We start from the raw sequence: 16387 nt of genomic DNA on the forward strand, positions 1-16387 counted from the left end.
ACTAGAGACGGCTCCTCTTTTTTCCTTTACTTTTCTTTTTCCTTCGTCCTGTTTGAAAGAAAAGAAATGTAAAGAGGAAGGAAGGGAGGGAGGGGAGGAGAATGAAAGAAACAAAGAAGAAGGGAGGGAGGAGAATGAGAGAAAAAAGGAAAAAAGGAGGGAGAATGAAACTAGGAAAGAAAGGAAGGAAGAGAAAAGAAAAGAAAGGAAAAGAAAAGAAAGAAGGAACAGCAGGTTGCCTAAGACAGCCCCTTGCTGAGCAAAGCTGAGGGTTCCAAGGCTTGTCAGTTTTGGAGGGTGTGGTGAAAGGGAAAAACTCTCTTGACCTTGAAGTCACCTTGCAGACAGCGTCCTTGAGTTGTCCTTCCCATCTTGGGGCTTAGGAGCGAAATAGGAAAGGCAGCAGCTGCCATCCCTCCACAGGTTCTTTCACTCTCTCCTCATGTACCAGAAAAACAAAAGCTGGGATGAATCCACCTAGCCAGGTGGGTGGAGATGGGAAAAATGGTAGCAAGAAACAGGTAGATGGGAAGAACAAAGGGAATGACCCCCGCCACTGGGCGTTTCCCTCATCTTTCTCAGTTTCTTTTACCTTCTCCATCATCTCATGTTGAATGGTCACCTTCTAAATATAGGTGGAGCCATCCCCAGGGCTTCGAGAATGATAGGCAGTGGCAATGTTCTATAGAGGCTCTTGGTTTGGATCTTTAATTTTTTAATTTGTTTTATGGGCCAGATATGTGTTTTCACTGATATAACAAACTCCTTCCATCGATGTAGATTGGCACTTAGGGAGTCGTACAGGTTCCAGGGCCACTGAGAGATTCAGTGACCTGCCTGGGGTTACACAACACTGTCAGAAGCAGCGTTCGAACCCAGGCCTTTGTGACTATGAATGAGACCAGCTCTCTCTCCACTGTATCACACCTAAGTGGATAATAATAATATTTTACAGACAGCCTTCTTTTTAAGCAGAACTTTTCACACTCCAAATCCCTCGAATAGGCAGATAACATTTCAAAGGTCTCTCCTCACTGCAGCATTGGAAGGTGAGCAGTGCAAACAGAAACTGAAGAAACTAGACTGAGATGCTAAGTGACTTGGGTACAGTCATGTTTCTAAGAGGGGTCAGGAGCGGAATTCGTACCTAAATCTTTCACCTCCAAGATCGGGGACATGAATGCAGCAGAGCCAGAATTTGAACTGAGGTTTTCGGACTCCAAGTCCAGCACTTTTTGCAATACACCACAGGTGCAAGGCGTTAAAGCAAGGACTTTGTTGCTGTTCAGTTATTTTTTAGTCATGTCTGATTCTTCATAATCCTATTTGGGGTTTTCTTGGCAAAGATGCTGGAGTGGTTTGCCTTTTCCCTCTCCAGCTCATTTTACAGATGTGGAAACTGAGGGAAACAAGGTTAAGTGACTTGCCCAGGGTCACACAACTAAGTGTCTGAGGCAGGATTTGAACTCAGGGAGATAAGTCTTCCTTACCTTGGGCCTGGCACTCCGTGCATTATGCTGTCCAAAGAAAACACTGAGAAGGAACCAAAAATATGACATATGGACATTTCCCTCTACAATCTGTGGTCCCTCCACCAATTACAATCCTCTACTGTTGACATTTTTGTAAAACAAAGGCGTTGAAATCGATGATAACAAAAGTATGATATAGGTCAGCTCTAGACCCCATGATCCTTCAGAGTGCCCTCAGTGTACCAGATGCACAGGTGTCTCCTCTCCCGCTACCACTTGCCTCCCCTCCTTTACATGGAAACTCAGGAGCATCTTTCCCAGGAAAGTTGCCCCACCTCCAACCTCACCTACGAGGGCAAGTCTGTAGTGAAATGATGTGGTGGGAAAGGTTTCTCTTTGAGGGGCCCCCCGCCACACACACACACACACACACACACACACACACACTCTGTCTCTCTGTCTCTCTGTCTCTCTGTCTCTCTGTCTCTCTCTGTCTCTGTCTCTCTCTGTCTCTGTCTCTCTCTCTCTCTCTCTGTCTCTGTCTCTCTCTCTCTCTGTCTCTGTCTCTGTCTCTCTCTCTCTCTGTCTCTCTGTCTCTCTCTCTCTCTCTGTCTCTCTCTCTCTCTCTGTCTCTCTCTCTCTCTCTGTCTCTGTCTCTCTCTGTCTCTCTCTGTCTCTGTCTCTCTCTGTCTCTCTCTCTCTCTCTCTCTCTCTCTCTCTCTCTCTCTCTCTCTCTCTCTCTCTCTCTCTCTCATTTGAAGAGTTTCCTGACCATCTTAATAGTTAGCATTTACATAGAAACTGTTTGCAGAGCATTTTACCAGTATCTCATCTAATCCCCACACAACCCTGTGAAGTTGACCCTATTATCCCCATTTTACAGATGAGGGAACAGAGACTGAGAGAGGTCAAGCAAGGATCACATAGCTAAGTTAAGTGTCTAAGGCAGGATTTGAACTCATACCTTGATGACTCCCAAGTTCACTGCTCTGTCCACTGCTCCCCTACCTGCCCATTTCCCTCTCTCCACCTCTTCTCTCCCATGTTTCTTGTTGGTCCTTCCCTTCCCTCAGAATCTCCTTCCTCCTGTTACTTTCTCCCCTTGCTGACCTTGTTTGCCTCTACCCCACGCCCTGGCTCCCTCCCCAGCCCTCAGTGCTCTGCTGTGGAATCTGTGTTCACCACTGCAGGCTGCCAGCTTTTCTAGACAGAGAAGAACCCTGATAATTCATCCTAATTGGACAGGGGAAGGTCAGTCTGAATTAAGGAAAAGTCAGAGTAATCAAACCTTTTTTTTTTATTGAAGAAATGAGGTTTAGTCATTACAAAATATTGAGAGTGATACTGCTAGCTAGGGAAAGGGATGCAGGACTGTGTATCTTAGGGAACCTCAGTGCTTAAACAAACACATATGAATCATTTATAATGAGCACATTCATCGTTTGAAGGTAAATGCTGCTACCGAAGGCCTTTACTTTTAAGTAGGCTAATATCTCCCTTGTTTACTGATCAGCTTACGTAAAAGCCCTTGTGTCATAGCTGTTTTTGCCCAGTGCAAGGGCAAATCCAACAGAGTCCAAACTGACTAAGTGCCTACTATGTGCAAAGGAAAGACAAGGCTATTTCCATGACTCAGAGTTGATCCAAAATAACAGGGAGTTGTTGGTCTAGTTTTGGCAAACTCGGTGAGATGAATACTCTTGTCTAAGCGTCTGCTTGAGCTCTGGTGTGCCTGTTGGCCAAATGGCACTTTTGTTTTGCCTGGTGAGTGGAGGAGAAGAGAGAAGACCTACTGTTGGTATGCTATCAGCTCCTTGTTCCATTATCTTGCCAGTAAGGAGCAATAACTCATAACCACCCTTATTTCTCCATATCCCACACATCTTATTTTTGTCCTCCACAAAAATTCAGTTAATTTATACATACACACCAGTCTGGTGCAGCTATGCTGAGGATACAAGGTGGAAAGAATTTCAACAGGAAGCCCTGACTTTAAATCCAGTCTTAGATACTTACTATGTGATCCTGACAAGTTACTAAAACCTCTATTTGCCGCAGTTTCTTCATCTGTAAAATGGGAGTAATAATAGCACCAGCCTCCCAGAATTGTTGTGAGCATCAGATGAGATGATAATTAAACACTTAGCACAGTGCCTGGCACATAATAAGTATTATTAAAAATATCAATAATATATTCATAAAATTAATAATATAATTATTAGTAACTTATTATTCTTATGTGCTGGGGAAAAGGAATCTTTTGTTGATGCCTGCCCCTTCACATTCTGGGTTCAAAGCCCTATTTTCTCTTGCTAATTCACTCTGGAGAGAGGAGTCCAGGGCGGTTACTTCTGCCACCCCCAACTCCCCTACCCCATCCCAGCCCCATTCAGTGCTATTAAAGTTCTCCAGAATTCCCGTTTTCCCTGGGCCCCTCAGATCTGAGCCTTTTCCTGCCCAGTACCACAAAGCTATCCACTCCTCCTACCATCCCCCAGCTAGACCATCAGGAGAGCAACAAATCAGTAGGCTCAATATCCCACCCCACATTTCCCTATGGACAACCACCTGTGACCCCAAACTTGGCTTTCTCCTGAAGGCCAGCAGTAACATCCCCATCTAAAAAAACTACAACTTTACCTATCACTGATCTTGATTTCAGACTTGCCATCATGATGCCCACCTGTATGTAGCTATCTGGCATGGTAGTTTGTCTGTCTTGTTGTCTTGTGGCCTTGGAGCTGTCTCCCCGTGAGGTGTTTCCAAGGGTAGTCCAGTGTGATGCAAAGAGGATCTAGATCTGAACCCTGCTTTTGTCATCTGCTAATTGTGTGATCTAGAGAAAGTCTCTTGACCAGCCTGAGCCTCAGTTCTCCTCTGAAAAATGGGGACAATAGTGGCCCACACTATCTAACTTACAGCATTGTGGCAAGGGCAGGGGATTTGGAATCTGAAGGCTGCAGTTCCAGTTTTGGCTCTTCTGCTCACCATCTGTGTGACCTTGCATGTGCATTATTCATCAAGCATTTAGTAAGCTCCTATTATGTGCCAGAGTTGAGAAGTGGAGACAAAAATGAAGCCTTCATTACTGTGAAGGGACTAACATTCTCCTAGGAGGGAATAATGTGGACGCAGTAAATGCAGAATAGATACCGAGTAAATTGGCAGGGACAAGAGATGTTCCTACGGAAGGTGGCCCTCGAGGTGCCTTAGAAAGGAACCCTGGGGATTCTAAGAGGCAGACATGAGGAGCGAGGGCACTTTGGGCAAGAGAAACAGGCATGGGCAGGAGAAGGAATGTCATATGTAGGAAACAGTAAACAGGATGATTTGCCTAGAACAGGGGCAGGAAACCTGTGGCCTCGAGGCCAGAGGTTCCTCACCCCTTCTGTGTATAATTTAGGTTTCTTAAAGGAGAGTAATGTGTAGTAAGCCTGGAAAGGCAGGGTGGAGACAGATTGTGAAGGGCTTTAAATGCCAGAGCAGTTTGCATTTTATCCTAGAGGAAATAGGGAGGCATAGGAGCATCTTGAGCAAAGTAGTGGCAAGGTCAGATTTGTGCTCTGGGAAAACAGTTTATGGTCCAGTGAGTCTAACATGAACCCTTTGCTCCAGATGAGCCGTAGAACACTGGGAATCAAACCCAGATTAGAGATGACCCAGAAAAGCAGGAACAACTTAAATTTGAAATAGTAACTTTTTACTTGTTATTGTAAGTTTCCCTAGCTTCTTCTGATCTCTCTTCTACCTACCATCACCTTTTGGGTCTTCTTATCAGAATCTTTGCTCTAATGAATGTTTTCATTGTCTTTAACCAAGACAGCTGGAGCAAAAGCTTTCAGATCGATAAGGTTCTCATAAAAATTTTAAGCACCTTCGTCCTTCCATATACCACCTTCTAAGTCTCATTTTCTAGGCTTACCAGGTGTAAAGAAATCAGTTCAAGGTCCATGCTCCCATGACCTGGGTATGTCCTGCAGAAGATTAGGTGCGGCTTCGTTCAGAAAGTGGCTGAGAATTGGCCAGGAATTTCTGATAGCTCATGATCAATTTCTCACACAACAGTCTCCCCTCAGCTCTCTCTTTAGAATTTATCAGTCAGTCACTCAACTCACATTCATTTATTAAGTAGTTCCTATGTGCCAGGCCCTGGGCTAAGTCTTGGGGTTTAATAACAAAAGGAAAAATAGTACCTTCCATTCTAATGGGGAGAGGAGGAGGAGATACAAGACAGAGACAGAATATGTACGAGGCTGCCTTAGAGGGGATGCTGAGTCTTGAAAGAAACTAGTGTTCCTAAAAAGCAGAGGGAGAGGAGGGAGAAAATTCCAAGGATGAAGGACAGGCAGGGCAAAGTGACTGACTTGGGAGATGAAGCATTGAGTGTGAGGAATAAAAGGTAAGGCTGATGTGGCTGCCTTCTAGAGGGTGAGGAGGAGTTTGATACATAAGAAAATTGGAAAGATAAGAAAGGACTAGGTTGTGATAAACTTTAGCTGCCAAAGGAATTTACATTTAAAACTAGTGACAACAGGGAATCGTTTGTGCTTATTGAATAGAGGGGGTAAATGGTGAAACCTTTTCTTAGGAAAGGGCAGCTAGGTGGCACAGTGGATAGAGCACTAGGCCTACAGTCAGGAAGACCTGAATTCCAATCCAGCTTCAGATACTAGCTGCATGACCCTGGACAAGTCACTCAAGCCTGTTTGCCTAAGTTTCCTCATCTATAAAATGAACTGGAAAAGGAAATGGCAAACTACTCCAGTATCTTTGCCAAGAAAACCCTAAAGAGGGATCACAAAGTGTCAGACATGACTGAAAACGACTAAAACAAATGAACTAGTTGGGTTTAGGATTTCTCTGGACATCCAGTTTGAAATGCACAATTGGTGATAAGGGATTGTTACTCAGGGGAGAGACTTTTGTGTCTTGGGGTTTTGCAGCTTTGGGTGGTTGCTTTTCAAGTGTTTGGTAAAAGATGTAAATGGGTATTTCTTTTAACTGCTTCTGAAAAGGCTGTTGTTTCTCTGGGCTGATCATTTCTCTTGAAAAAAATCAAGTTAAACCACTCTGCAACACCTTTCACGTTCTTTTTTTTCTTCAAATGTATTTATTTGTTTTCAGTTTTCAACGTTCACTTCCATGAGTTTTAAATTTTCTCACCATCCCTCCCCAAGATGAAGTGGGATCTTATGGGCTTTACACAACACCTTTCACTTTCTAATCCACCAACAGCATCCCCCCACAATACCAGCATAACTAATCATTACCAGCAAATATAAGAATGGGATTCACAGTCAGCATTAACGATGACTTTCAGCTGTGCACAGCTTAAGGACAGACCTTTGTTGGCAGCAAGAAGCCTGAGGATGGTCAATTCTGCAATAAAACACAAATTGATTCTTTGTTTGGTAGAATTAAGAGTTTTCTGCTCTTTTCTTCCAAAGGGTTTTTCTCCCTTCTCTCAGACCTAAAGCACAGTCACATAGGACAAATTTACTTAACCTCTCCAGGCCTCAGTTTCTTCATCTGTAAGATAAAGGGGTTGGATTAGGGGGCCTCAGCAGTGCCTTCCAACTCTAAATCCTTGACACTATTAGTAGGTGCTGTCTTCTAGCTCTGAATTCTGTGATCTCGTGAAATGAGATCATGGAGAGAAAATACTTTGTAAGCAGCAAAGCTTGCAAGGTATTACTCCTTACCAACTCTGGATTCTCAGTAAAAAAAATCATAACTAGTGAAAAGGAAAAAAAATGGAGCAGAGACAAGGAAAAAGAAGGACAAAAAGTCTCTATTAGGCTTCTTGTCTTTGATCTGTACTTTAAAGGGAAATGTTAACAACTTCCAGATCTAGGATTGCCAAATGGATCTTTGGGTAATTCATTTTACTCTATCTCTAGTTACTCCCTCCCCTGTGGGGAGAGGGAGTAGACTATACCACACTCTCCCCTCCCACCAAACATACATACCACCACTGAGATGCATTACAGTGTAGCTGAAGGAGTGTGGAACTTGGAATAAGGAAGATCTGGATTTTTATTCTGCCCCCAGCACATACTGGCTTTGGGACCCTAGATAAGTCATTTAACTTCTCTCACCCTCAGTTTTCCCATATGTAAAATGGGAAATAAAAATCATACCTCTCAAAGGTAATGAGATCTTGTATTTAAAGTGCTTCTTAAACCTAAAAGCATTCGATAAATATGATAGATATAGATATAATATATTAGATAAATTTAGATATAATGCATATAGATATATATGATAGTGTAATGTTATTGTATTATATCATGTCTAATGTGATATTAGATATAATTTAGATATAATTCATTAGATAAATATTACTGTTATTAATAAATCACCTGTGTGAGCCTTCATCTCCTCACCTATGAAATGGAGATACGAATACCTCACAGGTCCCTTCAGAGGCTCAGATGACACAATGAGTATAAAGCGGATGCTTGCGGCCTTCGACACTCCTGAGTTTGGCCTGAACCAGATTCAAATGTAAGTGGGATATATTTAACAAAATAAATAAAAATCCAATAAAACAGATCATGTCACATTTTAAAACGGTCAATATGCCCCTTACAGGGATCCTTAGGTATGGTTTCCTGGCCTCCATTTCTGCTTGAGTTTGACACCACTGACATAAAATGCTCTGGAAACTGTAAAGAACAATATCGGTACTGGCAATTACGGTTATTTCTCATTGTGGCCTGGTGGCTACAGAACCAAACTCACAGGCAAGAAGGTCTGGGTTCCACGGCAGCCTATGACGCACATTGGCTCAATGATCCTGGGTCAGCCACGGAAACTCTTAGTGTTCTAGGCAGGTCTACAAGTTCCAGAGGAGAGCCCCATCTCCATGGTAGAGGGTGTTTCCTTGGCTCCGAGGCCCCTAGACTGATGGAATCATAGGTCCATTATCCATCCTTCTCCCTTATTTTTATTGCCACATCTGATTTGCTAAGCAAAGAATGTATTTGTGGTGTAGAAGTTTGAAATTAATCCACTCATGTATCTAGAGAGGTAGGATATTTCTGTTTATTGAACTCGTAAGGGTCATTTGTTCCTTCTGAACATTGTCTCTGGGACCGTGTGTTTCTCTAAGTTATGAATTTTAAAACTTGCTTTCTTTATACCAGCAGTTGACCATTGGTTACCCAAAGAGGTTCATTACAAAGTTGTTTTTTTCCCAACTATGCTGAACCAAATGGCATTTTTTTGTACTTCAATCAAAGAGGAGTGTTGTTTTGTTCTCTTGTAGTTATGAGCTATTGCACTGGAAGGTGAAGCAGGTATGCATTCATGCAAAGAACTTAGGGTACACAACCCAGAGATGCTGCATTCTCCAGGACCCAACTTCCTCTTTTTTAAAATATATCCTTAGACAGATTAGCTTGAGAATGGACTTTGTTTGAGAGTTGATCATGGGTATTTTAGTAGCAGCCTTGCTAAAGCTTGGGCCGGGAAGATGGGAGAGATGTATAGCAAGTAACAGCTTGAAAGATGTTCTACTTGAGGCTGGTTGTCATAGGAACAACCACCATATTGGTTTTCTTTCCCTTCAGTTTCTAAGTTTGCCATCATTCATACCTAGAACCAAGTAACCATGGAGAGACAAACTATTCCTGTGACATATGTGGAACTAAATAAAGTCAAATCCCCTGCCCTATGCCCCCTTATTAAAGTACTTTCAGTCCATTCCTCCCCAACTCCCCAGTCTACTAATTTCTGTGAGCCAGAGAAATTGTTGGATGGGAGCAAATGCTTGTATCTGTTTGTTGATGTGGAATAGAGAGAACCCTCTTCCTGGTGAACATGGTCATTTATCAGTCCCTTCTGCCTAGAGGGGGAGGTCATGTTGGGTCTGTTGAGTTTGGGGGATGGTGAGCAGAATCCTAACTTTAGTCACTTAACAGTCATATACCTTGTAGAAAAAGCAACCATTGAAGAATACAGAAGGGGAACGGATAGAGACAAACATTTCCCATGCTGGGGGAACCACAATCAAATGTAGCAGGTATTTTCCTCCTTTGGTCTATCTCTAGTTTGATAACATCTCCACAGTCTCCGTCCTTGGGGCTAAGATACAGACTAAAACCGTGATCCCCTTGATTTAAGAAATTCCCTCTAGCTGAGCAGGTCAGCACTGTCTTTGCAATTTACAGTCTTAAGAGTTGCTTTGAGCCTCTGAGGGGATTGTCAGGGTCTGACAATTGACAAGAAGAATGTAGGTGCAAAAGTGTAAGACCTGGTGTAGGGAAAGCAGTTATAATGATGATGACAACCAAAGCGTTATCAAAGCTCAACCTATTGCTTGCAATTATCCAGAGGTAATACTGGTCCATGAAAACTTTACAAGTTTTTTTGTAATAGATGTTGCCATCCCAATTACCCCTAATCCTCAAGCTGTGTGGAGTAAAAAAAAAAAAAAAGCTTTCAAAATACAGAGGTTTAGAAGAAAGAATGGGAATCATGTAAGAATAGGATGAGGTACATATTATCCCCATGATTATCCCCAAGTGGTACCAAAAATGCTTGTTCTCACTGAACCTAGAGAGGATATACTTCTTTTCCCTTCCTCGAATCCAATTCAGTCCATCCATCCGTCAACAAACATTTATGAAATGCCGCCTCCTTCCCAGGCACCATACAAAACACTGAGGATATAGAGACAAAACTGAAGATAGCCCTTGTCCTCAAGGAATTTAGAGTCTCGCTGGGGGAGACAACATGTCCGTAAATTGGTCTATACAATATACACCCATATAGATATATTAAAAATAGGCAAAATAGTTGAGCAGTTGTTTTGTCTGTCTGTATTATCATCCCCAAAAAATTAAATATAAAAGAATAATAACAAGACAGCGACTTGTCCTTGGACTTTCTATCTGAATTCTGAAAGAAAAGTTAAAAACGTTAATTTTATTATACCATTTATATTGTGTTATATTTATGTATTGTATTATCATCATATCTATATTAACTAATGTCTATACACATAATATTGTAGTATATTTATATTATTTATTTATTAAATAATAAAATAAATAGAATTATTAAATATATTATTACGTATATTAACAATGATGATGATGAAGCTCTCAAAATCCAGAGACCTAGTGGAAGAAGTAACGACCCTGAGGGAGCAGAATAAGGTCCTTGTTCGTTCCTTTGATCCTATCTTTGGGGTTGTCCTGAGGATTCTTGAGTAGAACCTGTAGAGCATGAGCTCACTTTTTCCACCTGCACAAATGTTATTTATAAACAAACAGCTTATGAGAGGATGAGGAGAGGAGATGAATGAGGACAGCATGACAAGAAAATAACAATATTCTACGGGACACCCTAAGGTTTTGCCAGGTGCTGTTCACATGGTAACCCTAGAAGATTCTGAAAAGACACACTGCCCATTTTGCAGATGAAGAAACTGAAGTTCTAAGAAGTTTAAGTCATTTGCCCAGGTTCTTACCTTTGGCCCTAGAGTGGCTTGTCAGAAAGGGCTCATGAGTCTCCTGAATCCAAGTCCTGTGTGTTCTTTCCATCACACTTGTGGGGAATTTAGGATTGTACATTTAAAGATGGAAAGGATCTTAAGTCATGTTATTTAACCTCCCTCATTTTATAATTCTGTAGACTTAGGCAGAGAAATGTTAAGTGACTTGCATAATATCATGTAGGTAGTAAGAATGCTAAATCCAGAGTTTGAATCTAGATCCTCCTAACGTGGGGGTAGCGAGGTGGCATAATGGATAGAGTTCTGGGCTGGAGTCAGGAAGATTCATCTTCCTGAGTTCAAATCCAATCTCAGACGTAAGTTGTGTGGCCCTGGGCAAGTCATTTCACCCTGTCTGCCTCACTTTCCTCATCTATCAAATGAACTGGAGAAGAATCTTTGTATCTTTGCCAAGAAAATCCCAAATGGGGTCACAAAGAGTCAGACATAACTCAACACCACCTGCTAATGTAGCATTCTGCACTATATCATTCTGTTGGTAAATAGGATTTGTATTGGGCGGAACCAAGAGAGCTGAGTAGGAAAAGCTTTCTGATTATAAGAAAATCCAGCAAGCCTGCCTTCCTTCCCTTTCATTCTTTCATTGTCTTTTGTCCTTTAAGTCTGTATTTCTTTGATTTTGTCTTTCTTTTCTAGAGACTAGGTTTTCTGTGTTTTGACTTTATTTTTTTCTATATTTCAAGACAATACACACTTCCAAACCAACACCCCAAAAATACTCCCCCCTGCTCAACCATAAAGCATCATTCCCTGTAATGTTCATGAAAACTCCTTAACAGCATAATTTCAGTTGTGGATATACATCACTTCCACTTTCACTGGTAACGGAAAGGAAGGATCTATGCCTTGACGCTGATAGTATGGCGCCCAACTTATGACTGTGTTTGATTTAAATGTTATTGCCTTGTGTTGTTGCTGTTCAGTCATTTTTCAGTTGTGTCTGCCTCTGTGACCCCTTTGGGGATTTTCTTGTCCAAGACACTGAAGTGGTTTGCCATTTCCTTCTCCAGCTCATTTTATAGATGAAGAAACTCAAGCAAATAGGATTAAGTGACTTGCTCAGAGTCACATGGCTGCTAAGTGTCTGAGGCCAGATTTGAACTTGGGAAGATGAGTCTTCCTGATGCCAGACCTCTGTCACCTTTTTAGTATTATCTTCATTTACATTGTGGAGGCCATTCTATCTTTTCTTCACTCTCTCACCTTATACATATCTTCCTACCTCTGAGTTCTTCACATTCATCATTCTTTACAATGTAGTAATGTTCTATTATATTCACATATCATAATTTACTCAACCATTCCTTAGTCTCCGGGCCTGTATTTTGTTTCCAGCTCTTTGTGATGAATACTTTTATCTGTAAGTTTTTTTTTTCTTTAAAGCCTCTGAAAAGGGGCAAGGTGACATGTGGTTTGAGAACCCGAGCCATTCTTGGCACCATGTGGAAGGCAAGGCTGCTGGCTGTGCTCAGGAGACAAGAGTGAGGTTTTGGCAGAATTCACACAGTTGAGTGCCTCTGAGAAGGATGGAGAAAAGTAAAGGAGCTTCCCCCGGAGTTCAGTGCATGTAGCTGAGGAGCAGGACGAGTAGGTGGTTTTGTTTAAAATATTCCCATTACAGTCGGTTAACCTTCATGTTACCTAAATGAAAATTGTATAAACCTGAAATTTTCGTTGATCAGGTTGCTTAGGAACAAGCATAGGGTTTTCATAAGACAATGCAATAGACTGTCACTGATAGGGCTATTAGGAAAGGAACTAGTTCACTATATTATTCTCCATTTCGGGGTCTGAGTTGGATAATTATCTGTTTGCATGTACGGAACACGCCCACCTTCCCCAGCTTGTTAAGAGTAGCAGGGTTCATGTAAATGATGTTCCCTGTTGAAAATGAACAGTGGGGCCTCTACCCCAGGAGAAAGAGGTGTGTCTCATTTCCTTTAGGAACTGTGAGTCCACAAGTAAACCACAATGAGAGAGGAATAATGAGGGAATTATCTTCAGTATACCAAAATGTACAACTCCTCTCTCTTCTAGGTTGGTAGACTTTAGAGAGACAGCAGCCAGAAATATCCAACATAATGGCTCATTTAGCCAGCATCACTGGGTAACTGAAATCTACCCTTTCTTCCCAACTCCATTCGTACTAAATGCCAAAGCTTTTCAACTCTAACCATTTGGAATGGAAATCTTTCTAAATGTTTTAACAGTATTGAAAAACATCTATCTCTGATCAATGATCAATTGATCTCTGATCAGTGACCAGTCATGATGTCAGGGGACTGATAATGAAGCAAGCTTCCCGTCTCTGGACAGAGAGATGGTCATCTACAAGTACAGAGTGAGGCACAGTTGTGTTGCATAGTCAAAAAAGCTGATGATCAGCTAGGTGGCACAATAGATAGAGTGCCAGGCCTGCAGTCAGGAAGACCTGAGTTCAAATCCAGCTTCTCATTCTTACTAGCTGTGTGACCCTGGGTAAGTCACTTAACCCTATTTATTTCAGTTTCCTCAACTGGAAAATGAGACAGTGAAGAAAATGGCAAACCATTCCATCATCTTTGCCAAGAAAACCCCAAATGGGCTTATGAAGAATTGGACATAACTAAAATGACTGAACAAAAGCAAACTTGACTTCTTTGTTGCAAGATAGATTCATTTGGGGGTGAAGGGGGATATTGGAAAGAGACAGCAATAAAAAAATTAATAATGCTTAAAAAATAAGATGCAAAAGTGGAATGAATGTCCTAGGTCTTAGTGGGATCTACCTGATGAGAAGCTGTAAAAAAAAAATTTATTAGGTGTGTTATAGAGCTTCAGTTATGAGGTAAACTAAATGACCTCTCAACATGGTATAGAGGTTGGGTGCTGGACTTGAAGCCAGGAAGACTTGCATTCACATCCTATTTCTGATACTGAGAAAGTCAAGTCAACAAGCATTTACTTTGTGTCAGGTTCCGTGCTAAGTGCTGGAACAAGAAATATGAGCTGAAAGAGCTTACTTTATAGTGGAGGAATGCTGTTATAATGTCGTCATCCAGTCGTTTCAGTCATATACTACTCTTTGTGACCCCCTTTGGGGTTTTCCTTGCAGAGATACTACAGTGATTTGCCATTTCCTTCTCTACCTCATTTTATGGATGAGAGAACAGGCCAACAGGTCAGGGTTAAGTGACTTGTCCAGGGTCACACAGCTAGTAAGTGTCAGAATTGGATGTGGACTCAGGTCCTCCTGACTTCTGGTGCTACCTAGCTGCTCCCAGGAATGCCATACATGAAAGGGATCTTTAAAATGAGAGGGAGTAATTTGGGAACAAGGTGGTGGTGGTAGTGGGCTATAGAATGAATTCACAGGACAAAAAAACAATCTCTGTGACATACAAGAGAAAGTCCTATGGGTCAAGAGTGCTGTTGGAAATGAAGTCACTTAACCTTTGAGATTTTTGCTTCCTATCTGTAAAATAATGAGGGGATTAGACTGGAGGTAGTCTCTAGGTTCCTTCCCAGCACTAAGTCTATGAACCTGTGAACATGCATTACATACCTTCCTGTCTTTGTGACTATTAAATATAATTTTACCTTTTATTGATGATTTAGGGTCATCATCCTGACTGTAATTGTGCTAACCAAAGCTTTCCAGGACTATTAGATGTCCCTCTAACCTGAATGATCCCAGATTATTACAGACAGTTTTTGCTTTATGTAAATTTGCACTACACAAATTCAACTTTGCAGAAAGAATTCTGCCCCATGGCTCCATCCATGCTCTGTGGCCTCCCACCTCCACTCAATAAACCCCTCCAAAATCCAACTTTCTAAAAAGTCCTTAAAAAATACCCTCCAAGTGAAAGCAGAAGAGATGGGCAGAGAGACCTCTGTAGCTGTTGTAAGATCATGACTTGGTTTGAGATTTGTGGCAGCAAGAGACCTTTGACCTGCCACCTACCACCAGGCCCCTTATGTCTGTTTTCTGTCAGTCCAAGATCCCTGCATGCTGCCCATCCTTTCTTGTCTGTGCCTAGGTTCAGCCCCCATGTGTCTGTTCCTCCTCTCAGTTCCAGCCAGATCCCTAGACCCTAGCCCCCCACTTGTTCCTCCTCCTGTTCTAGCTTCTCGGGGGGCCTGACCCCCACATCCTCTTGAACCACATGTTGGCCCCTTCCCTCCACAGGCCAGCAGTCTCCTTCCTGCTTCTCTCTCTCCCCCACATCTGTGGGCAGATTCACATTACAAAACAATGGCTTTCTGTAGATATCTGCAGAACAAGTCCACTTATATAAAGTAAGAACTGACTGTCTATACTCAGTAGTCCTTTTTTTCCCCTTTCTTTAATTTTTTCTGTTTCTTCCCCTGTACCTGGCCCATGCAGCCCCATCCTTTTGATTAACTGCTACCTAGCAGCTCTGGACTAGGAAACCAGAAAAATGAATTTTGTTAGCATTGTGTGGCAAATAAGACTTATGTGGGATCTGAGTTGGTTACTGGGGCCCTCTTCTGTGAGCCATGTGCTGACCCTTGTAACATCCCTTTGGGATGCTCAGAGGGCTTGTTTTTTTTTTTTTTGGTGGTGAGTTGTTTTCTCCTGTGTTCCAATTAGGTAAGGTTATCGTGTAAATAATTTCTGAATAAATAGACCGATAGATTTTCAAGAACTTCCAAACGTGGAAGAAATGTACAGAAAGAAGTTGGGAGGGGATCACTGTGGGGTAGCCCAATATATAAAGACTAAAAAGAGTTGGCTGGAAGGGAGACCGGTTGGAGGTGAATGAAAAAGATGCAATGAAAAGAACACAGTTGATGGTTTAACTTTATAAAGCATGCTTGGAAGTCGATTTCAAGGACAGGATTTCTTCATTAGAATTTCAAACGACTGTCTTCGATGCCCTTTTCCAATGATTCCTCCCAAACCAGGGATTCTTTTAGGCAGTTTTGTTAGAGAACCATTAACCGAGGAATCATTCCTGAGTGTGTGTATGTCTTGCCAGCTTCCTCTGCCCCCTGATTTCATCTTTGTAGGGTCTTCCAAAGCGAGATTTACACAAGGGGTATGTTTTCTTAAATATTTATTCTGCAGGCCATTTACTCTCCTTAACTCTTTTTACTTGGAGTGTAAGGAACTCAGCTAAAAATAACCTTTCTCTTACCCATTCAGGTCTGCATTTGACATTTTCCTGGAATTAATTAGCATCTCATTTGTATATTTTTTTCCCCTCAATAGGTAGAATGTAAGAAAGCACAGCCTAAGGAAGTGATGTTCCCACCCGGGACAAGAGGACGGGCCAGGGGCCTCCCTTATACAATGGATGCTTTCATGCTAGGCATGGGAATGCTAGGTAAGTCCTGGGGATGATGACGGGGTTATCCTTCCTACCTTTGTCACTCATGTTGGAAA

At 41.9% G+C, this 16387-nt stretch overlaps 1 protein-coding gene across 13 annotated transcripts in view; it reads left to right on the forward strand.

The window, feature by feature from the left end:
• The window catches only part of MSI2 (musashi RNA binding protein 2), a 530240-nt gene that overhangs the window by 437789 nt on the left and 76064 nt on the right, over window positions 1-16387 (forward strand). For all 13 annotated transcript variants that reach the window (XM_072646789.1, XM_072646790.1, XM_072646783.1 and 10 more), the window contains one exon: window positions 16214-16328. In XM_072646789.1, coding sequence (XP_072502890.1) covers window positions 16214-16328 — 115 coding nt within the window. The remainder of the gene's footprint in view (window positions 1-16213; window positions 16329-16387) is intronic.

This window comes from Notamacropus eugenii, chromosome 2 (genome assembly GCF_028372415.1).
Source record: "Notamacropus eugenii isolate mMacEug1 chromosome 2, mMacEug1.pri_v2, whole genome shotgun sequence".
NCBI classification, from domain to species: domain Eukaryota; kingdom Metazoa; phylum Chordata; class Mammalia; order Diprotodontia; family Macropodidae; genus Notamacropus; species Notamacropus eugenii.